At 44.8% G+C, this 26,709-nt stretch overlaps 1 protein-coding gene across 1 annotated transcript; it reads left to right on the forward strand.

Moving 5' to 3' along the window:
• The first annotated feature begins 1,979 nt into the window (after positions 1 to 1,979).
• LOC142956651 (phosphatase and actin regulator 1-like) lies at positions 1,980 to 25,630 on the forward strand. The gene is made up of 11 exons (XM_076098321.1): positions 1,980 to 2,979; positions 5,413 to 5,577; positions 11,772 to 11,852; positions 13,324 to 13,518; positions 13,886 to 14,235; positions 15,399 to 15,633; positions 16,377 to 16,533; positions 19,538 to 19,593; positions 20,627 to 20,688; positions 21,541 to 21,685; positions 22,935 to 25,630. The coding sequence occupies exons 1-11, from the start codon at positions 2,622 to 2,624 to the stop codon at positions 23,009 to 23,011; spliced, it is 1,881 nt and encodes a 626-aa protein (XP_075954436.1). The 5' UTR covers positions 1,980 to 2,621; the 3' UTR covers positions 23,012 to 25,630.
• The last annotated feature ends 1,079 nt before the right edge of the window (positions 25,631 to 26,709 follow it).

Below are 26,709 nucleotides of genomic sequence, written 5' to 3' on the forward strand. Positions count from 1 at the left end.
GGTCAACAGCACCAATTTCAGGACAATATTTCTGAAAGTAGTTTTTCTTTATTTAATACTGAACAATGTCACATAATGTACTGAATTGGCCTACATCAGTAACAGTTCCTGAGCCAGCCCATTTACACCTAAAAAACAAAACAACAACAAGACAAAAGGAAAAAGAGATCCTCCCTCCATGGACAGCAGGGGTCACAAGAACCCAAAGGAAATAGCATTAATAAATCAGAGTAAAATAAAAGCAAAGGTTGTTGCGATTTGATACATAATGGGATAGTACTAATGATGTAGCGCAGAATACAATAAGCCTAACATCATATGTCTAGAATCAGATCTCCTCACCATTCAAATAGAAGCACGACCGGCACAGTGAGACAGATAATGACAGTGAGAGAGCAGACACAAGGAATAGAAAGATTTGAAAGTAAAAGAAAAACAATCGGTTCAAAGATAAAGTTTTATTTTGTTACTGAAGTTCTAGGTCATGTTCTCTCCTTCTTCTCTCGTGAATTAAGCCAAGTGATATGCTGTAGCACTGATTAGTGCTGCGTGACGCACAAGTTTCAGAGCCACATTGCTAAATGACCTGTCTTGTGGCTTCAATTATCTGATTGTTGTAAGAATGATCTAACAGGAAATTGAGGCCAAAGTGGGCCCCAAACTTAACAGGATGTAGACCCGTGCAAGTCGACGTACTGTTGAGACCGATGCCTGCATTTTAAGATAATCCAAGGTCTATAGGCAGGATAATGTTCACCGAGGGGAGTAAACAGGGAGAGGAAGATTAACGCTGTCCTTGTTTATGAAACTAGCAGTGCAGTGAGACAGCAACATGTGTTTCTTGAGTGTTTAAAGCCTCTTATACCCTCTCACTCACAAACACAGTCCTAAGTACGTTGACCTCTGACTCTTTGCTGCAAAATATCATGTTTCAGACACAACCCCAAAAAAAGAAAAAATCCCCATTCTTGCCGGTTTCCTTAACTTTGGAAATTAGAGAGGTCAACTTTGCACCGAGGAGAAGCAGCTGCTGCGTTGCACCGTGGTGGGAGTGAGAACAAGGGCCTCTGTCCATCATTTCAGAGACGGCTTTGATGTCACTGAAGTGAGCTGCAGCCCGCCACCGTTCACTGCTCGATAACTGTCCATTAATGTTATCAGCTACCGACAAAAATGTGCTCAGTATAGCTCCGGGGATCGACTCGTGTTTGGGACTGTTTTGGCTGCTGTTTGGAATTTGTGATGTGAAGAAAGAATATTTAATTGCTGTTACTCATTTGAAGTGCTGAGCTCTCTTGATCGCTGATTACGGCCCCTTTGCCTTTCTTTCTCTTTGATTTGAATTCTCTGAGCTCTTGTCTGCTGTTATTGGACAGACGCTGTCGTTTTTTTGCACTCACGTCTCAAGCTATACTTTGAAACTGACTTTCTAAATCTCCCTTCATCTTTTTGGCCTTTGTAATCAGTTTTTGAACTACAACTGTTTCACATGCTCGTATTTCACACACAAAATTAAACAGCGAGTGATTTCATAGTACCTGTACTTGCTATAGTCTGCAAGACTCAATAATGACCTGTCTGTTTAGGGAATCAATAACAGCATCAGCAAGGCAAGGCAACTTTATTTGTATAGCACATTTCAACAACAAGGTAATTCAAAGTGCTTCACATAAAACCATTAAAAGCATCAAAACATAAGGCAAAAGAAAAGGAGATTTAAAAACAATTAAGAACATTCATTGAAACAATAAAAACAGTCATTAAAACATTAAAAAACAGTGTAAGAAATAAAATACAGTGGTAAAATGCAGAAATGCAGGAAATTGGTTAATATATTAAATGAATCTGGTTCAGCAGCGTTTTCATCCTCTAATGTTTGGCTATATTCCCTTTTTAAATAAATGATTAACTAGACTCTGTCTCTCAGATTAATTATCATTTAACTCCTCTGACTAAATAATAATATGTTGGTTGGATAAAAAGCACAACCTAACTCACTGTTTTTGTGCAAATATCATGCTCATGAAATGTATTACGTCGTAGTGGTTATTATTGTTTTTAAAAAATACAGAAAATGGTTTGTCATGTAATGTAACTTGTTAAAAAGAACAGAGACTGGGATCCTATTATCAGACGGGCAACTTTTCCTCCGTCAGCGCCGGCCTATTAGAGGAGCGCACCGGGCAGCCAATCACAGGCCCTCCCTGCTCGGCTCCACTAATCGCGGATTAGCTACAAACGACTGCAGTCTGCAGCTCAGGGAGGGAGAGGTAGTCGCTGCCGCTCACTACTCACTCTCCGGTTTATTATTAGCTCGCTTGGATCCGGCAGCAGAGCTTCTTTCTTCTTCTTTTTGTCTTTCTCAGCAGCAGCAGCAGCGACTTTAGCATTGCGCCGCCGAGCAGCTGCACGTTACCGGGATCTCAGGTAAAGGTGTGTGGGGGCGACACGGCAGAGACGAGCGGCTGTTGGCTTTTTTTTCGGCTCGATGGAAGCCGCTACTGTAGGTCAGGTACGACTCAATTGATGGGCCTTTTTTATTTTTTTATTTAAATTGAAGCCACGCCGTCGTTCACACAGAAGCACTGCTCTGCTCTCGCGCCCCCTTCCCCACCACCCCGATGTTCAAGACGGCCAATTACCCGACGGTGGACCCCGCGCCCACCATCATGCACGGCACTTGGTTTGCCACGGGGTGCCGAGCAACGCCCGTGGCGGTGGAGAAGCCGAAGAAGAAGAAGAAGGCGGCGTTCAGCCTGGTCAAAATCATGTCCCTCGGCAACAAGAAAGGACACGGCCAGCATCCGCAAAGCCACAACTACCACAACACCTACCAGCAGCAGCAGCAGCAGCAGCAGCACCATCACCACCACCACCAGCACCACAACAACAACATGCCCTTCGCCATCCACTGCCACATCGGGAAGGAGATCAAGCACATTTGCAGCAATTGCAGTCGCGGGAACGACACGCAGGACGGTGAGTAAAGAGGCTCGAGCACCGGGGCCGTGGCGTCATCCCGCGGTGCTGCCGTGCTCTGTGCTCATGATTTGCCGATGGGCCCCACCGGGCTCCATATCGCTCAGTGCTTTGCGTCTGCATGATGTGTCTGCTAGTTACGGTGAGTACGGTTAAGTGAGTCACGTGCCTTTTAGACGCAACGCGACTGATTCATTGTTGCCGTTTGTGGGAACTGCTTCTGACTGGATCAGAACTTCTTGCAGGGGTTGGGCTCTGATTGAATTGCTACTGGTTGGTTTGCATCACACACAATAATCTATGTATTATGTAGCTTATTATGGAAGCTACAGTATTTCTTTAATGTATTTATGTGTGATTAAAATGGCATGAAGCTGTGCAGGCTGTGTGCACAGAGCCATTTCCAGGTCAGTGTCATTACATCATCACTCAGCCATCTTGGTATGCAAACAAGTGTTGTTTTTTATAAATGACAAGCAGCCACACCTGTGTGTTTGTGTTCCAGTGGTGGAGAATGCAGGTTGTATGCAACTGGGCCGGATGTCACGAAAACATTTTTTTTTAATCACCATGGATACTTGGAAGAGCTTTCTCTCCTCTCTCTCTCTCCCCCCCCCCCCCCACATTTTTACTTTGCAGATTGAGCTGCTCTCCCCTCTGTCAGGATTTAGTCAAGACTGTGATTGATTACATCACCTTGCACTTGAGTTGTAGACATTCTTGGTTGTGTGTGTGGGTGTGTTTCTGTGCCTGGAAATGGTCCAGTAAAAGAAAGCTGGGGGAAGTAAACACACGGCACCGACACCGACTATAGAGAATACACAGATGGTTCAGCTACCCAGAATGCACCAAATATGATGTGCATTGCGTTAACGCGTGGAGGCCCACAAAGAAGTGTTTGATGTAATTTTATTTTATTGCGGTTCATAAAAGTGTGTTATTATTATTATTATTATTATTAGAGCTGGTTGCTGCTCGCTTTGTTGGATGTCACTCGGCTTTGATTTTGCCTCTCTTGTCTTCCTCGAGCTTTTGGACCTCCTAATGAAGTAATTTGACTCTCCGCTGGATTTAATCAGCACTGTCTGTATAGAGATGTTTATGGAGCGGCGTGGTGCCGAGACGTGTTGGCTCCGAGGCACCAGAGCGTCCACTTCGAAAGGTCCGCGGGACTGATTTCCACTGCGTTACTGTCACATTGTTTACCCTGCTGCTGTCATCGACCCGCAAAAGTGACACGTCCGTGTTGGCAAACGCCACGAATGTGATGTAATGATTGACAAAAAAAAAAACGAGTTCCCTGACAGCATGTCATGGCTGATGATCTGACACAATCTGGACTCCAGACCCAGGCATGAGAACGTGGCCCTTTTTGGAATACTTCTTTTCCGTTATAGTCACCCAGCTGTGTCCGCGCATTCTGCAAAAACTCAAACCTGTCTGACTCAAAGCTTTCATCACTATTCAAGTTGGGTAATCGTTGCTCCCACAAGGCGGGAAATCTTGGCGCCTGGCAGTGCAACACTGTGCTAAGGTTGCAAAAAGATGATGCAAGTGAGGCAAACCCCAAAAAGCAGCAATTATTAAGAGACTCCGAGTTGACCGAAGCCTTTTGTATGATCTTGTGAGTGCCGTTTATAATAATGAAGTTTTAGTGAATGCTTTGCCGGTCTTCTGTTCCTGCAAGATGGTCGCATTCAGCTGTTTGACTGTCGGTGCATGCTACTTCCTTTTTATACACCTTAAATGTCTGCGACACGTCCATTTCTAAAGGCCCACCGTGGTTTGTTTGCTGCTAGCATTGCTCTATTTTTAGATCCGTTCCCAGTGAGTCTGTTGTGAGTCCCAGAGTTGTGATCGTACCTCTGCAGCTAATACATTAGCTTTGCTTTTTGTAAGAGCAACTTTTGCCAGAGTTTTTTTTTTTTTTTTTTCGCTTGTTTTGTACTCCTGGATCGCAGCATCTCTCCAAACACGACACGCCTTTTTCACGTTTTCATTTAATAACTCGTTAGAATGAAACGCTTTTGATACCCAACGGTATGTAAAAGTCTTAACGAGCTGGGGCCTTGTGAATATTTAATGAGGAGCAGAAAGATTTCCTTTTAATGAGGTGCTGCTTATCAGTCTGTTTTTTGTGTGTGTGTGTGTGTGTTTTGGCAGGCTGCTGCCAGCCGCTCGGTGGATGCAGCCTCAAACTGTTTAGGCTCGGAGCTAATGCTATGTGATCTGCAGGTTTGTTTATCCTCTCCAAACCTCGTCCAGTCACGAGGGGACTCGGGGGGCCACTTGGCACGGGCTCCTAACTGCTTGGATCTCTGTGAGCAAAAGTGTCTGCTGCATTTACTGCTATCTCTCCCGAGTACCAGAATACCACCTCCTCTGCATCCTAACACAGACCCTGTTTGTCTTGTTTTTTGTATTCCCTTACAGCTGAGGAAGTAGAGAGGCTGGCCGCCATGCGTTCCGAGTCCTTGCTCTCCGGCACCCACACTCCGCCCATCCGTCGCCGGAGCAAGTTTGCCACTCTGGGACGCCTCCTCAAGCCCTGGAAATGGAGGAAGAAGAAGAGTGAGAAGTTCAAGCAGACATCAGCTGGTACATGTCTCTTTTTTTATTTCTTAATTCTACAGTTGGTACAACACATGTCATGTTTATCAAACAACCCGGTGATGTCATACCGGCGTCTGGTCGTGGGAAGAAATGCGGTGTAAATCCTTTTGGCCAAAAGATTAAAAAAAGAATTGAGTTTCAGCGTAATCGGAAACGGTCTCTTCAGAGTTCCTTTGATCTTGCAAGCCAGTGTTTTTCGGGGGGGAGGGAGGGAGTGAAGGACACGCTGTACTTATTGCCTCCAGGCTGACTCCGTCCTGAATTCTACCGTCAGCCCGGTGGACACGAAGGAGACAATTTGTCAGACTGCATCTGGCCGGTTGGAAGCAGAACTCTCGCTTGTATAAAAGACGAGCAAACGCACCGAGGCCTGAATCCGCTCTGAACGGGACAGGGCCTTCTGATTTGGTAATATTATAAAATTAGTGAGTTTCCTGAATGAATCGGTCTCACAAAGCGTGTATTTGACCTTATTTTTTATTTTTTGTTGGCGTTACCTTTCGGCTAGCATTCGACCGTTACCGTTCCCAGAGTGCTGTTCTGCTGTAGTTTGTGTTTCGGCCCCTGGCGCGGGCCCCCCCCCCCCCCCCCCGGCTCTTCTGCAGTCTCTCTGGCCTACGTGGTATTTTCAGTGAGAAACACAAGTGCTGACGAATTCTATTTGTTAGCTTTCGACGCTTGACTCTGACAATTTTACTGTATTTTCAAAGATAGCGAGCACTTGATGAAACAATCATGAATGCCGTGTGATAACGGCATCTCCCCTGCTGCGGTGAAGGACAACAATGAAGAGCTGAGCGACAAAAGGGCTTTTTTTTCCCCTCCCGTTACAATGGTGTTAATGCACAGTGGAGTTGAGTGGGGGGAAAAAAGAGCGCTCATCGCTTTTGTTATCCACTTGTTTTGTGTGCATAATGCTGCTGTCTCCAAATTATTCTTTTGCTGCCATTGTTCCATTCAATCCTTTTTGATAGCGGCGTGATGCTGGATTATGAGCCACCGGAACAGCCTGTAAAGTGGGCCTGTGTCGTTTTCCAGCTGCAGGCCGTGTGCAGTCCTGCAAGTAGCTCCAATGCTCAGGCAGGTTCTTTTAACCAAAGTGACGCCAGTACCACCGCGCGCACACACACACACACACTGTCACGTCAATTTCAGCAAGTGTGAACCCGACCGTTTAAAGCCCCAAACAAGAGGAATGCTGCAACATTCATATTCAAGTGACAGGAAGTGGCTCGGGGGATGAATTTGCGCACCAACAAGCTATTAAAGGGGGAACGTTATGAAACCGTATCTTTTATGAGCCAGTGATCACAGTACGTCTTTAAAAAAACACCTCCATTGATTTGCAGATTTTATTTTCATATTGACAGTTTTTGTAAAATAGAGGGAAATGTGTGCTGGCAAACAGGATCGGATTCAGCTGCTGGAATGTCCGGTGCAGCCTGTTGTTATCTGGCTGAGCATCGGACCCATTCAGGGGTTCGAACAGCACTCAATTCATGAATTGCTAACAACCGCTGGAGGCGTGGATTGGGTTTTGAGTAGGCGGCCGCGGCATGTTAATCTCACAAGACCGAAAGACGGAGCAAAAAGGAAAAACGGATCATTTGGCGAAAGGAGCATCTCAATTATTTGCTCATTCCAAGAAGAAAGATGGCTCCGTGTAACTCTTCCCCCCCCCCCACTTGTAATCCTCTTGTAACGAGCGTTTTGATGTCATGAAAACTGTGTTCAGAGGAAGAAAATTCAGCTTACTTAATCTAGGAAACTGTATCGACTTTTGGTTGACCTGTAGCCCCCCTGTTGATTGGCGTTATTGTCGTTTTTTTTTTAAACAGAACCTTGCTCACGCTGCTGTGCATTTGTCCTCATTTTGTTTGTCAACGCTAAGATGGCAGCCTATTTATTTACTCGCCTGGAACGGGATGACGTCATTTGAACAAATAAGAAAACTCCTGCCACATAATTATGACAAACACTTTAATTCAGTCATCGCACTAATACTTTCAACCTTCGACCTGTTGCTTAAAAGGAACGGTTTATCCCCAGAATCACAATCCATGTAGTTCCGTTATATTGGAGGGAAGGACGGCCGATATCTCCTGAAACTAGGCAGCTCGCACCAAAACAATCTGGATTGATAAATACTCCACAGGGGGGAAAAAAACCCATATGTGCTTTTGATTTTAGGGTTGAACCCTACTCGTCCCTGCAGTCGCCGGCGAATGACTCACTGTTGATCGTGTTGGCTGTGCCAGCGGGGAGCAGAGGCCAGCCACTGGGCAAGCAGATGTTGTCGTCGATAATTGGCCACCGAGCACAGCGCAGGATTATGAACGTGTTATTAAGCAGATGAAGGCCAGCTCCGGGGGGGGGGGGGGCTGTACTCCTCAGGAAGGAAGCGGGGAGGGCCTGACAGTCGGGCGTCTTGTCACGCTGTACGTTCAGCAGAGATTCATCAAAAGAACACTGTAGTCTGACAGTATCTCCCATCTTTTGTTTCTAATCCAATTAGTTAGCGCTTCCTGGTGAACAGCGGTCGTCTAAACGCACCCTTCTTGCTGTTCATTAGCGTTTTTTAGTTTTCATCTCCGCTGTATCCTTTTTTTAATGTATCAAAGACGCGTTTAGCCACATCAAGCCTTAACGCGGGAGCGTCTCATTGATAAAAGGCTCCGTGAAAGTTTTTTTTACTTTTTTTTTTTTTTTTAATGCAGAGGCTCGGGCTCCACTTTGAGCTACTGAGCCTCGGGGTTGGTACGATGTGTTCTGACTATCTGGGTCACTTCGCAGTGGAATATATTTTCTCTGGAAAAAAAGAAACTAAGCGTAGTGTTCTCAGATCAATTCTGGCTGCACTGAGACGTGCCAGTTTTCATTTGATACGCTCCCGACTGCTGCGTGTCCCTGATGAGCCTCTGATCTTCTCGTCTCGGCACAGACTGAGCGGCCGCAGTCGTCGGACGCCGCTCGGCCCGTCCGAAATAGAGCTTGCTGATATTTAAGGTGATTTAGAGGACGGCGTCTGCTTTATGGACCCTGATATGAAAGATGCATTGTGCCCATTAATATTAATGATCCTCAGCACAGTCCTAGACCTTATTGTGAACTCGCAGCTCATAATTTGCCATTCTGGTGGTGACCCAGTCAATCACATTCAGGATCAAAGTTAAGGAGAGAGGTGTGAGTGGCTGTTTAAATAAAAAAAATCCACTTTTTTTATTATTATTTTTTTAAATGGCTCTCGCAGGACCTTCCTGATGAAATGAACATGAAATTCCAATTCTTGCACACTATTAATGCATTCATTAAATATTAAACAAAATGTCACGCAAGGACAGCCAGTGATTTAACTCCTGAGTCAACGCTCGGCCAGCTGCGGTGTCCATTTTTAACAATACCTTCTTTTGTTTTATATGCAGACAATATCTGACAGTCTGTCAAGATGTATCCGCATAAAGGCTTTTGAGTTAATGGTGTTGCGTAACCGTCCAGCGTCCCGTGGCGTAGCAGTTATGTCATCAAGCTTTGAGTAATTACTTTTCATTTTGGATGAGACGGCAGTGTAATCCCCCAACACGTTACAGGAAACGCCAGCCGTGCGTCGACCTTTAGCTGGGTTTCCCCCACTCTGGCGAAGTGTTGGTGCGGATGTTTTGATCAGTCATTTTTAAGAACATTGTGTCTGTCATGCAAAGACTGTTTTTCTTAATTTCTGTTTTCTTTAGAAATATCTTCGGTGGTGAAATCAAGCGTTGTTGAAGGATTTTTATTTAAAGAAATGAGACGCTACAGAGGCTAAAACAGTATTGTCTGTGTTTTTAATGGTGTTCATCCCTGAATAAGATGATAGAAGATTCTCGTATGTTGACATTAATAGTCAGAAAGCACAGTCGTCGCCTCTCACTTGAAGAGGGTTGTGTGAGTTTTGAGGAAGATCGACTGCCAAGGTGCAGAGATCTCTAGTTTTGATTACACTTTCGGACTACAAGGTTTATGTTTCTTTCTCATTATCCAGGTACGGCTCAACTGGCAGACGCTATTAATAGAAACCTCTCTGGTCTCCTGAGCCGTTGTAAATTTTAATGAAGTTTGAGAGTGCACAGGTGCAAAGAGGTGAATTTTTTTTTTTATGCCTGCGCTGCTTTATGGGACTGGCCAAACTCACTCTGTTGGAAGCATTCCTCTGTGTTGATTCTGGGTCAGCTGTTGTGTTTATCCTCTTTGACTTGACCTAATGTTACATTTGTTGCGTCTGTAAACAAATACAAAAAAATGTTGATGCATCAGCATCCCAAGTAACGTGTACGAAGTCCTTTCATTTCACATTCTTCAATGCAGCACTTCTTAGGGCTCGAGTGGAGAATTTATTTTTTGTGACGTATTCGGGATATTTTGGTCACCGCCCCGAAAAATGTATCGCTGCTCAACAGATTCCTGGCTTGGAGCTGATCTCAAACAGGCTTCTCTTGGAACACCTTTGAAGTATTGAGTGATATTGAACATCTGGTACCCTGGAGGAACTCGTAATGGAGCGGAGTGTTTGATGATAACTCGCTCTTGCTGGCGTAGTTTCGAACACTGACGCACAGAGGATCCAAATTTGCCCGTCTGACATTTGCACGACTCATTTGTGTTTTTTAAATTATTTTGGACTCTCAGCAGTTGGTTTTAAATCCACTGTGCTGTGACTAAGGGCGAGGAGAAGAGAGGTCAAGCTGTCAGTATTTTCATGAATCCACAGTGAGGATGTGTTGGCATTGAACACAGCGCTCTAATGGAGACTCCTGGGTCATCTGTAAAGCACACATGGCCCGATCTGTGATCTCCCTCTTAAGCAGCAGCTACAGACGCCTGCAGGGAGATTCCTGCGCAGCGTGCTCAAGTGCTGTTGCTGATCCTCATTTCACATTCTTAATTTGTTTCTATGCAGGGGTAGAATTTGGAAATTACCAACATGATTTTTATTTTTTTAGCTGCCTTTGTTCCGCCTACTGCTACAAGATGTTAAGTGCCTCGACTTTTTGAAGGCTAAGAATAGAAGCGGTAGCTATGGGACGTGTTATCTTGTGCATAATGCATTACGATGGGAGGTGTTGTTGGAATAGCTTCTCCACCCTTTTATCTCTTTTGTTAATCGAGGTCCCGTTTATGTTCGGCTTTAGGTGATCAGAAGAGACGTTTCACAGATTATCTTCACAACAAAATCCAGGATGTTACGAACGCTGCTGTTCTCTCGACTGAAGTTGCTTGGAATTCTTTTATACGATCGAAAGATCTACCATTAGACACGCATGTACAGCAAGACCAATAATGTACTGGTGCTACAGTCGTGTTCAAGTAAAAAAAGAAAAGCATTTACTCGTAGGATACGTTTGTTGATGGCCTCTATTTCTCTTATTGTCTAATCCCATTAAAAGACAAAACCCAACAATGAATTGATCCTACAAGTATCACCTGTGCAGGCAAAGCCTGATGCATCGACCTCCATTGTTCTCCAAAAGACATTAACAACTCAACGAGCCACATTGTTGCACTGGGAGACATGTCCCTTCGTCACAATGATTATGGGCTCTGTAGTTTATTTTGTGTCAGGTCCACGTACGCCGCCGCTGCTGCTATAAATACTCAGCATCCCACTAAATGTGTACTTATCCGCAGCTGAAAATGGTCCCCGGTAAATCCGCCGAGTAATCTTTTTCTTTAAAACTACAATGCCCAGCTGTTTTTAAGAGGGTTTCAGGCCATTTTTAAAAATACGAAGATGTATTTCCTGTTTTTAAAAGGGTTACGTCTTCAGTTGGAACAAATGAGGTTTGGGGCTGAGTGCCACAGACAGAATAGGGAAGGCTAATGGATGGTTAGCTTTGGTCTATTCATGGGACTTGTTGACAATAATAAGAATATAGAATCATGCCTGCCCTATCTCATGTTTTCAACAAAAACATTCTCTAAAAGAAAGAAAAAAGTCTTTTAAAAGAGAAGGCGATGTGAATGGCCATGCACGGCCATCTTGAAAATCCCTTGTAGACTTCCAGGTATTGCCAGTACCATGAGTACAAATCGACTTAAAGACATGGCTCTTGATCTGGAGATCTCTATGTTTTTTCTTTTGTGTTATTCAAAGGTTTTGCCGATGTGAAAATGACTTTAACATTATTTCTCCGTTGCCCCCTCAGCTCTGGAAAGGAAGATGTCAATGCGACAGAGCAGAGATGAGTTGATCAAGAGAGGAGTGCTGAAAGAGATCTTTGAAAAAGGTGAGCTGCATGTTCTCCAGTTCCTCCAGTCTGACTCCACCAGAGCTGGAAACTGTCTCTGTTTTTAAGTAGAACCTACAGTAACGGTATAGGAGCGGTGCGCTGAATTGGAAGTTGTTGGTCTCCCCGTTAATCAGGAGTGTCTGAAGTGCGCTCTTCAAGATTTTGGCACGGGCGTCTGGTGATATAATCTTTCATTATAGAAATGTTGTGGGGTTTTATACACTCTTTGATCTTGATTTGATGTGCCTGACACACCCCGTATTCAAAGCTAGAGAGCGTATTTGAGTCTTGACAGCAGAGCGCCGCATGCCTCGGGACATCGCAAATAAAGTTACTGAAGCTCAGAAAAGTCTGTTGCCTCTTGCCAAGATGTGAACGGAGCAAATGAGGGGTTTCCATATTTTATTGTTTTACAAATTGAGCTTTTTGGACAATGTTCAAAAACAAGAAGAAAGCTAAAACAAATGCCTTCAAACATGCCCAAATCAAGTACAGTTGTAAATGGAATATTTTACTTGTAGAATGATGCTAGCCGCTTCTCCTTAAATTCCCCCCCCCCCCCACGCCACTCCTAGATAGACCACACAACTCGCTTTGTAGTTCAAATCGACTCTGATCCAGATAGAAATAGATCCGTAGGGGCAGAAATGTAACTATAATAGAAATAAAAGAAATCCCATGTTAGCAAAAATGTGCTAACCTTTCATCTGATTGGCTGCTGGATTGTAAATCGGTTTTAACTGTTTGCCGTTTTTAGACTTCCTGGATTTAATGTGGCACACGCCAGCCAAACCCCATCACTGGTCTAGTTGAGAGTTAAATGGTACAGAGTCCGCCATCTCAGTGGCTGAATTTAAAGATCCAATCAGATCTTCCCTCATGAGGACGCTTCAGAAGGAGGGCCTTTGAAGGACAGCTGGTTACAGCAACGACTGACATGAATATGAGCAAAAACTCCAAGACTTTCTGAATGTTCAAAAGGCATGAGACTTACCTTTCTTTAAAAAATATCAGGGGGGGGGGGGTTATAATTATTCTTGTGGTTTTCTCTTCAAAAGGCTGTCGAGATGAAATTTGGGACTTGGGGTGAGCTCCCAACATGAATGCATTGTTTGTCAGAATATGTGAGCAGCGTTGTGAATCGCACTGTCAGCCTTAAAAAAAAAAAAACCCACTTCAAACGGCTTCGTGCTGTGAAAGAATTAAAAAAAGCAAAAGTCCTGTCAAACTGCTTGGCTGACAGCGCTCCCTGGTCTGCTTTGTGCTGATAAAGGGCTCTCGGGTCGTTAAACAGCCTGAGCTGTTCTGAATCCACTTCCCATTGTCTCAAAACTGAGCACTTCATTTTAAACTTTGTTGGAACAGTCTTTCCCGTCAAGTGTCTTTCTTGTGCAGGCAAATCACGATTTTCGATGCTTGTCAGACTGACGCTTCTTTCTATTTTTATTATTATTTTTTTTACGTTTAGCCACCGTTGAGTTCGGCTCCTCGATGGACGGCAGAGTGTGCACTAAGGAGTCCTCTATGAAGTCGTCTATGGTCCTGCCCACCAAGAAATCTGTCACCTACTCTGGAGACCTTCAGGATAACCCCGTCAAGTACCACAAACAGCCTCCCGCTCTCCCTCCCAAGCCTTTCTCTAGGATCCCGAACCACAGCACAGGTCAGTTGATGCTCGGTGTCCCCTTTTTCTCAAACCCAAACACAGAAATAGTTGTAGCCTACTTATTACTTCCTGGAGTTCTTCTTTTTGACAAATGAGCCACGACCGCTGTCTCTTTTAAACAGCTACCTGCGTTGCCACACATGTGCACAGGATTGTAGTAGTCTCATTAAAGCCCCCCGTGGTTATGTCAGCAGGGCTCTCTCTGTCGTTGTCCGTCAGAGGGAAGTGGCATTACCCTGGCCTAATTCCCACCGCTCTGCGCTGACGTCTGAGCCGTGTCCACGAGCCATCAAAGTGTAGTGGCCGCCATTTAACCAAGTATAAAATAAATAATCTTGATTTAGCTTTTTTGTTTTCTTTCTAGATTCTTGCAAGCCAATGAAGTTGCCCTGTATGCCCGGGGGAAAGCACTCCCCGCCCCTTCCTCCCAAAAAAGTGATGATTTGTGTGCCTACAGGGGGAATGGACTCCTCCGGCTCCCCGTCTCCGTCCCCCAACCCCCTCTGCGCTCTCTCCCAAAAGTGCGGCCCTCCCCAGGGCATGTCCCTCCACCACGGCACCCTGCTGCCCTCCCAGCTCGCCGCGCTCTCCGGCCTCCACCAGAGCCACGGCCACCCGCTCCAGCTCCAGTACGGCAGCTTGCACATGCCGAGCCGCATCATCGAGGAGCTCAATAAAACCCTGGCGCTCTCCATGCAGAGGTTTGAAAGGTTAGTGGCCATCAGCGCTCGGGTCGTTCAATCTGGTTGTCCTCCCAGTGAAGGCGGGGGGGGGGGGGTGTTATGGATCTGTCTGTGCATCACACGTGATATCTTGTTTGGATTTTAACAAAACTTTGTGTGTAATTTAAAATATTTCCCCGATTGGAGGTTATCGCTTGATACCGATTGGCTTCAAAGGGTTGCTGGTGATGTTTCCTTTTTTTATGAAGAATTGTCGTGTGTGGAGTCTGTGGTCGATGCATCTCTTGTTAGTAAAAGCTGTACCAATCACAGCACTCATCAGAGTAAATACTGGGGGGAGAAAAGCCTTATAATTAGCATAGACCTGTTTACCAGGTTGTGTTTTCGTCTGCTACTCTCAAATCCATCCCGGTGTTATTGAGGTCGCGTCCTGCCATGTAGCGCCGGCATACGGGTCTAAATCGGCCCGCTGCCTCACAGGGCAGCGTGGCCCAGTTTGGAAGTAAATGTGTGTATGTGTGGGCGCCGGCTCATGGAGGAGGCGTCCCTCCAGCAGTTGGCCTGACATAACACGACCAGCTGCTCTTTACAAGAGGAGCGTTTCTTCGCTGCTTGGAGTAAAATAAATAAATAAAGGGACATGGTAGCGGATTGGACGTTATGTAACCTCGGACATTAGGATCTCTTCATCACCAAAGCCATTTGGGCAGGGGATAAGGAAGTAATGGCCGTTGCTCACAATTGGACCGAAAGCTCCAAAAAGGGTTGCGTAACAGCGGGTTCATCGCGAAGAGAGCCGACTAGACTGCGGTTAATCGATAAATCAAATAGGCGGGAGGTTGGCACTCGCAACGATTGATCCTGAGAGTTTATTTCTGTCACCTCTTTGTTTCTGAATTGTACAAGTTCAGTTGCTCTTTTCCTCTTGTGCAGAGGATTGCATGGCATTGCGTAGGACTGCACAGAATCAGACAGTCTGCATTCAGGCTCTTTGTACTCCAGTCTCATTCAGCTGGAGTTCTGTATCTGCTCTCCCTCTTGTACTTGGATTAAAAACCCACTAAGCTATCATTGTACCAGAAGCCCCTTTATTGTTTTAAATCGCTTTCTTTTCTGGATTGAGAAGGTTTAAGGGGGTTATGGTTTCAGTGATACTACACGTCATAAACACTATTTTCCTGACTGTTTGAAAAGATTTGGATTTATTTCCGTCCCTTTCTGTCCTCCAGCTCGGCGTTGCACGGCATTGGTCAGTGTCTTCCCCTGGACAGGAGAGAAGTGCCGTCCGTGATCATCGACTACGAGGACGACAAGGAGAACATGCCCAACGAGTGCGACTACGAGGATCTGCCCAGCATGTACAAGGACGAGGACGACGACGTGGACGACGACGAGGACGACGACGAAGACGACGACGCCATATTTACAAGTGAGTGGCAGCAGTCGCGGGGACCTTGAGGAGTCTTTGTGTTAAAATGCACAAAGGAAGACGTAAAAGGTAAAAGGCCGGTTGTGGAAAAGTGACAAAAAAAACAAAACTCCCCCCATAAAAACCGAGGCAAGAAACCCGTCTTTGTCTGTTTTGTTGGTATGGATGTCTCATGTTTACCCTGTGCGACTAACCCGGATCAACACCTGACTGCTCCTGGATCTCAGATGTAGTTTGATCTTCAAAGCAGGGCCAAACTTTGGTGCAAAACACTCGCCTCCTCTCGGCGAAACTGCTGACCCGTGCAAAGCTGTTTGTGTCTTCGACACCGTCTGCTTGTTTTCACACGGGAGCATGTTGGAGTTTTTGTAAAGGTTGTGATCGGCCATGTGCAATGGAACCGTTCAATGTGCCACATGTGTGACTTTAAGGTGGAAGTATGAGTTAGCCCTTAAAGGTACAGGACACTCTCCAAATGTTTAGGCAAACATTCCATGTAATGTGCAAACCATCAAATAAAAGTCACTATAGGTTTTAGATCATAGTCGGGTAGAGCAGTATTCCATGTTTGGACCTTTTTCAATAATTTTGCAACTACTTAAAATTCAGCATCAGACAAAAAACATTTGAGAGTTACGGATGAGTGACTAAAGAAAGCCAGAGAACGTTTTGTTAAACGTGGCCCCAGATCGATGCTTGGAGCCTGCAGCGCCTCTCATGTGGGACCGCTGTGTTTGGTTCAGGTACCCTGGCTCAGAAGGTGCTGAGGAAAGACTCTCTGGCCATCAAGCTGAGTAACCGTCCATCCAAAAGGGAGCTGGAGGAGAAAAACATCCTGCCCGTGCAGACCGATGAGGAGCGACTGGAGTCCAGGCAGCAGATCGGCACCAAACTCACGAGGCGAGTGTGCGCGCACACACGCACACACACTCATTTTTTTTAAACGTGAATACATTTACACACACATGCACAAGTTATGGGCCAAATATTTTTAAGTAAATCTGGTTGATTATTGCTGGAAGAACAGCACTTGAGCTTTCTCAACCAAAGCGACTATTTTGTCCTTGACTTTGTGCTGACGTTATCCCGGCTGATAGAACTGTGACTCTGTCCAAAGCTGTTGCATGTGAGCCTATTTATTTATTTCTTCTTCTACTGAAACACTTTTATATCCTTTTATATATATATTTTTTTTCTCCATCTCAACATCCGATAAGGATAAACGCTTTATCTCGTTAAAATGAGGCTCTGAAAATGGAGCTGACCTAATTTCAGCGATGCATCACATGCCCCTCCCTCCCTCTCTCTCTTTTTTTTTTTTCTTCTCGTCTTCTCTCCAGCTCTCTCTCTCGCTCCAGCTCTCTCTCTCCTCTTTCTTCCTCCTGCCTGACTTCCTCCCTCGCTGACTGAATCACCACGGTGATGCATGTGCCAAACTATCTCTACCCGACTCCTCCACACAGCAGCACCACGCAATCTACTTCATACCAGCAGTTTACACACACACACTCTCTCTCTCTCTCTCTCTCTCTACAGTGGTGCAGTGCGTACAAATCACAGGAATTTCTGTACATATGTTGAGATCATAAATGTGACTTCTAGTAATTTAACAGATCAAACAACTTGATTTTTATTATTTGTCCCCCCCCAATGCATCACACGCCTCATTTGATCTGAAAACACGACTTAACTGTCTGAATGAAGAGGATGTGATGTATTGAGAAGGGGAAAAGGCCGCCACGTCTATGGGTAAAACTGAAAGCTGGATAGCATAACGAGATGCGAGATGTGGGAAATATGGTTGCGAGGGAGGGATGGAGTATCATCTCGAGCCGTTGGCACAGACCTCACTATTCCCCACTGCGATTGGAACACAGCACGCGTTCCCAGAAGGCCGGGCTGCTTAGTTGTCATGTTCCCAAAAGGCTCCGTCAGTGTCCTTTGCACGGTGTCATTTGATGCACAATTCCCAATTTCATGCTTTTTTTTTTTTTATTTTTTTTTTTTTGCCGTCGGTGCCGTGTGATGTTTTCGCTTGTGTCGGGCCAATCAGAATTGATTATGAGGCCGCCGTTGGAGGACGCACTGACCTCAGCGCACAAAACCCTGGAGAGTCTTTTTATCTCAAGAGGAAGCGTTTCAGCGTTTACCCGTGAGAGAGTGCACTGCTCTGTGTGTCTTTGGCTAAATGTTGCTTTGATATGTTTTTATGTAGTTTAGGTCTCTTCAAGGAATCGTTTGACATTTTGGGAAATGGGCCTATTTGCTTTCTAGCTCACAGTTGGATGATGAGGTCGATACCGATCTCTCGTCTGTCGGGTAAATGTGAAGCTACAGCCAGGAGAGGGATAGCTTAGCTTAGCTTAGCATAAGAGGGGAAGATAGCTAGTAAAAACATCCACCTACCAGCACATGTACAGCTCACAAACCAACACGTTTTTATTTTGTTTTGTGAACAAAATACCAAAAGTTGGGTTTTAACGCGTGTTTATATTTCATGACTAAGCGTATTGATTTCCTGGAAAGAGAGACTCCGATAAAGCAAAGCTGTGGGGAACTGCAGAGTTTGATAAGTCTTTGTCATTACGAGTAACAGCTCCCACATTACACACATTTCACCCATTGTTAATGTAAAAATATTGATTAGTGCAGCTTCAAACAAATCGTTCTTCCACGTCATAAAACCTTGAGTAACTCCACATATAATCTCATTGTACTCTCGTCTCTACTCTCCACATTGCTCTGAACAGGCAGACAGGCTGCCCTCAATAAACCTGGTTGTAATGGAAATCGTTTGGAAAGGGCCGTCCGTATGGATGCTTGTTGACCGGTCCGAGCATGTTTATCTGCGTTTTTCTGCTGATGTAATGCTCGGACCGCACCGAGAGGCAGAGAGCTCCAGATTCAGCGCTTTTGGCTTTTACTGAACAATAACGGAAGAAATGACACAAGACGAGATGAGACAAGCCGGTCCGAGCACAGCCCCCGGCCCTGCCTACAGTAGCTTGGAGGGCCAGATGGCTGCCAGATCTGAACGGGATGGAGGCAGTCATTGATCCGGTGCCTACTGTCGGGTCCACTCCCGCAGGGTCCTGACACAGCGCTATAATAAGAGTCCCCAGTTGAAAGCACTTAGAGTGACCTTTCACAGATTGTCTTACTGCATCGGAGCCATTTCAGCCAGAAATTAGAGATAATTTGAACAAAAATGCATCGCTTCAGATCTTGCCGTAAATAAGATAATGTGATGGGAACAGGCTGTCATGTTCCATGTGTCTTCGTGGTTTACTTTTAGCCGCCTTGAGCACCTTTCGGTGTGCGCGTGGCGTCATAATGACTTATTCAGCATCAGATGAGACCTGAGGTCTTCAGGAGGACCTGGCTTTTACTGGCCTTGTTCCCTGCATTGCACCCGTGTATTATCATGCACATGTCATTCCATTAGAAAAGAGGAATTGGGGATCGTGGTTGATGGAATCTTTGGAAAGTGCCGTCATGAAGCAAATCTATCAGTGATGAGAAAACAAAATTGCACTCTGTTGCTCATAAATAAGTTCTGCAGGAAGTAAGGACACATTGTAGTTGATGACTATCGTATTGCATTTTACCTTAAAGCCCAGGGTTGTCAGTCGTAAGAGCACTCGAGCTGTGAGGCAAAATGTGAATAAGGTAACTGGACTGGGAGCTGCTGTCAAAGCAGGGAAGTGAAAACGAGCAGCTTTTGACCTTTTTATACCACAGAAGAAGAACCAGTGAAATGTCCGATTTTCTCTTGAACGACACTTAATGTTTACATGATATCACATGTAAAGTAGGTTGATTTGCATCAGGAATGTGATAGTTTTACCTTGCTGACCTGTTGCCCGGGATCATGTGCTGACGATGACTGTCTGTTTTTTACCAGGCGCTTGAGTCAGAGGCCGACGGCGGAGGAGCTGGAGCAGAGGAACATCCTCAAACGTGAGTGTCTTCATTACACTTAACATTATCTGTGAGCTCACAAATAACCAAAAAATAAAAGACAAAAACCTCCAAAATGACCCTCTCCAACTACGTGACCCTTCATTAAGCGTATTGTAGCGAAGCATGGGTCCATATTTGCTGCCTGGTTGCAGAGGCCCAGTTATGTGAAAGCTAGTGGCATACATCTTTTACTCCTCCGTGGTCCGTCTTTTCATCTGAGGCACACGAGCAGCAGGGCTCCCTGAGGAGTCATGTCCAGGGAGACGGGTTGCTTTTGCTCAAACACACACATGCAGTATCAGAGAGGAGCAGCTCTGTCGACCGGGATTCTGCGTCTCTCACATCAAAGACCGATTTACCAGCAGCTCCTGCTCTCCTTGCCGGAAAATACAAAGCCTAAAGAATCCACGCGCGACAAGTCACGTCCTCACCATCACTCGCGCGCATACAGTACCACGGTTAAGCTTCATTTTTCCAGGGTGGAATCCGGAACTGCGAGCAGCATTACGGATACAGTACGTGTTCAGCACGAGCACAAAATGCAGTTCGCCTGCCAAAGCTTTCACAAACAGGAGCTCGTGTCCCAGAATGCTTCTTGTTTACTCTCGTCTCTCCTTTTAAATTGCTGCTCTGAGCTGGAGGTTTTTGTTTTTTTGTCTCTGTGAATATATGTATAGTACAACACATGGATGAGTTTCAGGGAGATGTAAGAGCTTTACGTGATCAGAATTCAGTCGTAGTAAAAGAAAGAAATGTTTATGCCTAAATGGGTTAATCACTTGATCAGGAACATGGACCAAAAAAAGCCCTGGGACAACTTGAAAAGAACGGAGCAATCGTTCTCCCCTGATACCCATCCCTGATAGCATCAAACAGCAAAATGATGGAAAGTGCAAGAAACGTATCCAGTTTAGTGTGAATCTAATGAGCCACATTAACGCAGATGACGTGTTTGTTCCCCTTTCAGTGTCCTCTAAACATTTTTGTGCACGCTCGCAGCATAACGCTCGTCCTCTTCGTTTCTCTGCAGCTCGCAACGAGCTAGAGGAAATAGAGGAGAAGAGGGAGATAAAACGAAGGCTATCACGAAAGGTGAGTCCAAAATAGCTCCGAAAGTGCAAACCCACACGTGATCTTTAGGCATACGGGGGGGGGGGGGGGTAAGAAGCTGGCAGGATAAGCAAACACTGTGACAGTGACTCGGGGATCTGGTCCGGTAAAGTCCCGGCGTTGTAGTTCTCAGGTCTCCCCCAGGGGACGCCGTGTCCTTGCCCCCCCCCCCCTCTTCAGCATGTTGGCTGCCAAATCCTTGGACCCCCATAGCGAGGCGTCGAGCATGTTCCCCGTCACTTTCAATTACTTTCTAGCACTTCCTGCTCACCTGCGGACATGCTGCTCAAAACAACAAATCTCGCAGCTGTTGGAGGATTTTATTTAGCGCATCACACGCCTTGTTGTGTACAGCGTAGTGACATTCAGCAGCGGGCACTGTATTGAACAAAATAGATTTTTAAACGAATGAAATTTAATTTTTGATTTGATTTCTGATCATGATACCGACAACATTCTACCGCTATAAGAGATCTCTGATTTGAAAATGAGTTTCATGTATGTACCACAGTTTGTTGTTGTTCATCGATGTCCTCCGACACTGAGAGCTGTGATGAGCTAATATCGAGCGACCTGGCTGATTTGGCGCCAGATGTTGGTGATTTCCATCTACAATTGGTGCATTACACTTCTCTGAAATTACCAATAGATTCTTTAAGCCCATTGATTTGAATAAACATCCCGTGTGGTCTTGAACCAAATTAGAAACACTGAATGTGGAAAAGGAACTTAATATTTGGAGAAATCTGAGAAGCTGCTAACCGTGACAGTTGCTAGGAATGCTCGACCTGGTTTTCTCTTCTCCAACTCTATTCTCTCCTGCTCTCTTTCCAGCTGAGCCAGAGGCCCACTGTAGAGGAGCTGAGAATGGCCAAGATTCTCATCCGATTCAGTGACTACGTGGAGGTGTCGGACGCCCAGGACTACGACAGGCGGGCAGATAAACCCTGGACCCGGCTCACAGCAGCTGACAAGGCCAGTATCGCTTCCGCTTCGTTAAAATGAAACCATCTTCTAGTGATCTCGAGAGCTCTCTGCGCCTCATACGAGGCAACCCCTTCGGCAGGAGAGTGATGATAGTGGGACGTGTTGTGCTCCTTCCTCTCTTGCTATACGGCAAGTTCCAGCTCAGCTGTTTGGTTCCCCTGGTGTGGGCGAACACCCTGCAGCGGTCCTGCTGCTCACTGCCCAGCGGTCCATGCGTCTGACTTTTAATGAGGTCTTGATTTCTTTATGTTTTTTTTAGAGCAGCGATGCTGCCTCCTCTTGCTTTTGATGATGCGCAGTTCTGAACACGGCAGGTCACACCTGAGGAGCGCTCATGTGAACATCACGGGGATTCAGCGGGCTTTTTTTGATTATGCAACATCTCCCCTTACATAAGAGAGCGATCGTACAAGCACTGCCTCAGGACCCCTCAGTGAGGCTTTGCTGATGTATATAAAAAAACAATGTCTCCATCTAGCGCAGTATATAGAATATTATTTGTTCTCCTGTCGCAGAAGCATCCTCTCTGAGAATTGAGGCCATTTCTGAGTCATGTCGAATATCAAAAGCGGTGACATCACCTGCCTGGGTTGCTGTCACACATTTAGAGGGGATGGGATGTAACCATATTTAAAAAAAAAGAAGCAAAAAAAATAAATAAAACGGGCACAGCACGCCATTTTATTCCCTGGAACTTTGACTCATCCTCACTTTGAGAATCTGCACAAACATCCTGCCCCTTGGGCAAGGCACTCATCCCTGCACTGCTCCAGTGGTGCTACTTAGACGCCATGATTCACTGGGTGTCGTACCAAATGTGAAGGTGTGTAACTACATGAATGGAAACTGCTTCGGTTTGTGCTCAAAAACCGACCCAGAAAAAAATGTGTTTTCTCTCTTCGTTTTAAATATAAACCTGTATTGGTCGAAAGTGAAAATGCTATTTCAATGTTTTATTTTTTCGGTGTGTATTTTTAGTCTTTGTAAATAGTTTAAAAAGCACAAGCTGACTACCCAGGTAGAAGAGCAACAGATCGTATAGTACTGTTTATGCTCTCTGATGTCTTGAGGGGGAGGACATCTTGTGATGTGAAAAGAGAATTCAGCAGAATATTTTCAATTCGTGGCCTCGAGATGAGCGTAAATGATGCATGAAGCACACTAAAAAGGAGGTAGTCGGGGCTTAAAGGCTGCAGTTTGTGTACTAAAGGTGTCCCTCCTCGTTTGTCCTCTGCAGGCAGCTATACGCAAGGAACTCAACGATTTCAAGAGCCACGAGATGGAAGTGCACGAGTCAAGTCGCCATTTAACCAGGTAACGAGCAGAATCCGTTCATTCTGCAGGCGCCCGTGCACGCCCCCTTTTTGGTTTTCGGTTGATGTACAGCTGGGCTGTTTGCATGCTGAAGGTAGTGGCTGCTGCACAGAGCAGGGAGCTCTGGATGAGCTGATGAAATGTTTTGAAACAACACTTCTTTTTTTTTTCTTTTTTTGCTCGTCTCTTAGGTTTCACAGACCATAGTAGACCACCACTGTCTCGAGCAGTGCCGGACCGGTGCTCTCCTCCACTGAGAACCTTAAGTGCTGGACGGTAAAATGGTGCCCGTTTCTACAATAAGGCCATGTCTTCTGAAATGCCTTTTTCAAGACCCACGCGACTGAGTCGGTACCACGCTTTACAGGACGCAAACACCCACCAATCCATCCACCATAGTAGCACACAAATGACTCCGGCCGATTCACACGCCGCCCCCTCCATGGAATTAGCTCCGACCCCCGTCTCCTCAGCCTCTCCGCTGAGCTCTCAGGCTGGCGCTCAGACAGCGGGGAGGGTCTTTATGTTCGCAATCGAACGAGGGCGACCGTACCTCGGCTCATCGACGACACCGGTGGACTCGTCTCAGTGGACGTGTTTTTAATCCCCTCTCCTTTTATTATGCTGTCACCCCCCCACCCCCCCTGGACTACTGTAGTCCTCATGGAGAACTCTGTGCGAAGGATGCAGGCTTGATTGTTCTGAGCTCACTACATCAGAAGGAGATCCGTCTTTACTGCACCTGCTGGGACTTGGAAAGACATGCAGGAGGGAAGAAGGGTCCACCATTAGAATCATGTGCAATATTTTCTTTCCTCTGCTTTTCCTAGGCTATATCACCCCCTAGAGTCCCCTCTGTGTCATTACTACGTAGTCCCGACTTTGTCGTCTCCCCCCCTTTCATATGTGCAATTCTCACTGTGCCGACAATGTTGACATCTAATTGCTAACTGTGAATTTGAGAGCGTGGGGAATGCCCGCGCTCTCTCCAAATGTACATGTTGTTTATATTGAAGAAGGAAAGTTTCATTTAAAGAAGAATCGTGCTTGACAAAGTGTCATTCATGTCACATAACATCTGAGTTTATTGTAAGAGTTGCAACTGGCAGATATATTCTGGTTCCAGTGTGCGCAACAATGATCTGTTTTATATTATTTTGTCTTTTTATTGTTTTTATAAAGGCACTTGGATCTTAAATGATTAATTTACGTGTTTTTACATGTCCCAGCTGTTTGGACTGGAAACTAAATACCAAGAGCTGGCTCATCACGTTCTTATCTCTTACGTTTGTTTGCAGCAGTGTGTTTTAATGATGTTTGCTCATAATGTGCATTGTATTGTACATTTTATTTTTTTACTCATGTTATTATAAGCTTTTGACCAAGCAATATCCGTCGTTTGTAGAGAAAAAGGTTAAACTACAGGTGTACCCGCCACCATTTTTTTTTTCTTTTTTTTTTAACCGTGCTTATACACGACGTCACACTTCAGGGTTCTACTTTTCTTTTCTACTTTTCTTTAGGAAGGCTTTATTCAGGAGGGCTTTTTTCTGCGTTTTTCTCTTGACTGAGCCACCAAAAACATCTGCCTCTTGCACAGGTTTACCAACACATTCAGACACGATTTGATCCCGTCTCAAATCTACAATTGAACACGACAATGCAATCTCAAATTTTTTTTTAAACACGAGTCCAGGTAGAAGCGTATTCGTTGAGTCTGGATTTTTAGATTTTTATTGCTAGAATTCTTAGCACTGCTAAAGAGTTTGGCTTTACAACGGTCACTGTTTTAAGGCCGGGGGCCCGCGTGTGTAAAATATTGTTGGATATCTGATCCGCGACCATCTTGTCTTCACTTTAACGGTCTTGTCACCTGATCTATGATCCCACACCAGTATTCCAATGCTCATAAGCTTTATGTACACAGAATATTTTTTATTATTTTTTACTGTATTACTTTTAAAGTTGCAATATGAAATTCCTGTTTATCAGACGAAGAAAAGCATTGGAGGTTGAAAGGCTGTTGGCCGCCTTCTATAATGCATCTGTCCGCAAAGGAAAATGCGCTCTCCCTTATTTTCAAGGTCTCGATCAGTGGTGAATGGATGACTCAATAAAACCTGGGGACATAGAAAATTGTCTTGCACTTTATGGTTTTTATGTGAAATAATAGGGGTTTTGTTAGTTTATCCTCGGAATCAGGACGCCGGTCACGTTGCTCCTTTTTGTAAAATCAATATTTCATTGGGTCATCTAATCTCAGAGACTTTGAAATGGGAGGTCATTTCTGTGTTCGAACCAGCTTCTGTATGATTCCAGCATCATGCCATTATTTTTGAAATTTTCCACCCATGGGTTCAGTACAATAGAGCATAAAAATAGGAATGAATTACGCCAATATGTTCTCATTTCAGCTCAAGGAAACGGACCTGAGCCGCTGAGCATGAGCTTTTCCATTTTGCTGGAATCAAGGAACATGAATTCAGCAATAATCTGTTTCCTTTTACATGTTGATGGAGCAACTGAACCAATATGAAAGTGTTCCTTTTTTTTTGTCAGTTTTGAAATACAGAATACCATGTAAAGGATACATCATGCCAATTAAATCCCATTTCTGAATGCATTCTGAGTTATTTTGTAAAGGAATAAAAAAAATAATCTGCCCACGGTTTTGCCATAGAGGGACCTGTAGAGTATTTGAGACACTCTGGTACATCTAAGCAATTTGCCAAAAAACTATTTTCTTCTGCAATCAGGCTTGCTTCACAAATTTCTTTATTACCCATTTTACTCCTTCTCCTGTAAGGCCCATTTTACTCTGTACTACACATTCTATTTGGATAATAACGGGTGTTCAGGTGAGAGAATTCCTTATGAATGCAGTTTGTAACTCTCACATACTGTCCAATTTTCCACTGAGGGAGATCAGGCACTGACTGCAAATACATGAAACATTAACAATCTGCTCAGCCATTAAGCTTTTAAAAGTACATGACTCTAAAAATGTAACAAAAAACATGCATGGTTAAATTAAATGAAAGCATCTCAGCAGGAAGGAGCCTGTACCTGTTTGACGTCCCTGTTTTTTTAAAGGACAGGTTCACAGTTTTTCAAGTCTGTCTTAAAACGAGGAGCCCGTATGTGCTGAGTAAGGGATCCTTCAGCATTAACTGGAGGAATGATTACAGCAAGCAAGATATGTACACATGGGGGTGGAAGTATTGTTTTAAGACGGGCTTGAACAGCTGTGAACCTATCCCATAATTAGCCAGAAAAGAAGATGTAGGCTGTTGGTTTCTAATGTTAGGTAAGTATGTAAATAAGATTCCTCATTAGGTTATGACTGAAGATAAATGTGAGACATCTGCAGAAATTGCATCATTTTCACAAAAGTCAGCGTGCAAATGCTCCGGAATTTAAATTGGCATGCATTATATGCAAAAATCACATATGCATTTGACAATAATTATATCGGGATTTTGCACGTCTAATAATAGCATAACTCCTTTAGCTTGAAGACATTTAGAAAGAGGTGCGCTTAAACAAAACACGCACACAAACCACCGGCTCTTGCTCTTGCTCAGGGTCGCTGCGTCCTCAACAGAAAAAAAAAAAAAAAAAAAAAAAAAAAGTTTAGGTCAAGCTTTGCGGTTCGCTCCACTAGATGGCGAGAAATACAATAGAATGAGGGGATGAACACTG

The sequence above is a fragment of the Anarhichas minor genome, unplaced genomic scaffold (genome assembly GCF_050575085.1).
Source record: "Anarhichas minor isolate MPS153535 unplaced genomic scaffold, ASM5057508v1 ptg000024l, whole genome shotgun sequence".
In the NCBI taxonomy this organism is placed as follows: Eukaryota; Metazoa; Chordata; class Actinopteri; order Perciformes; family Anarhichadidae; genus Anarhichas; species Anarhichas minor.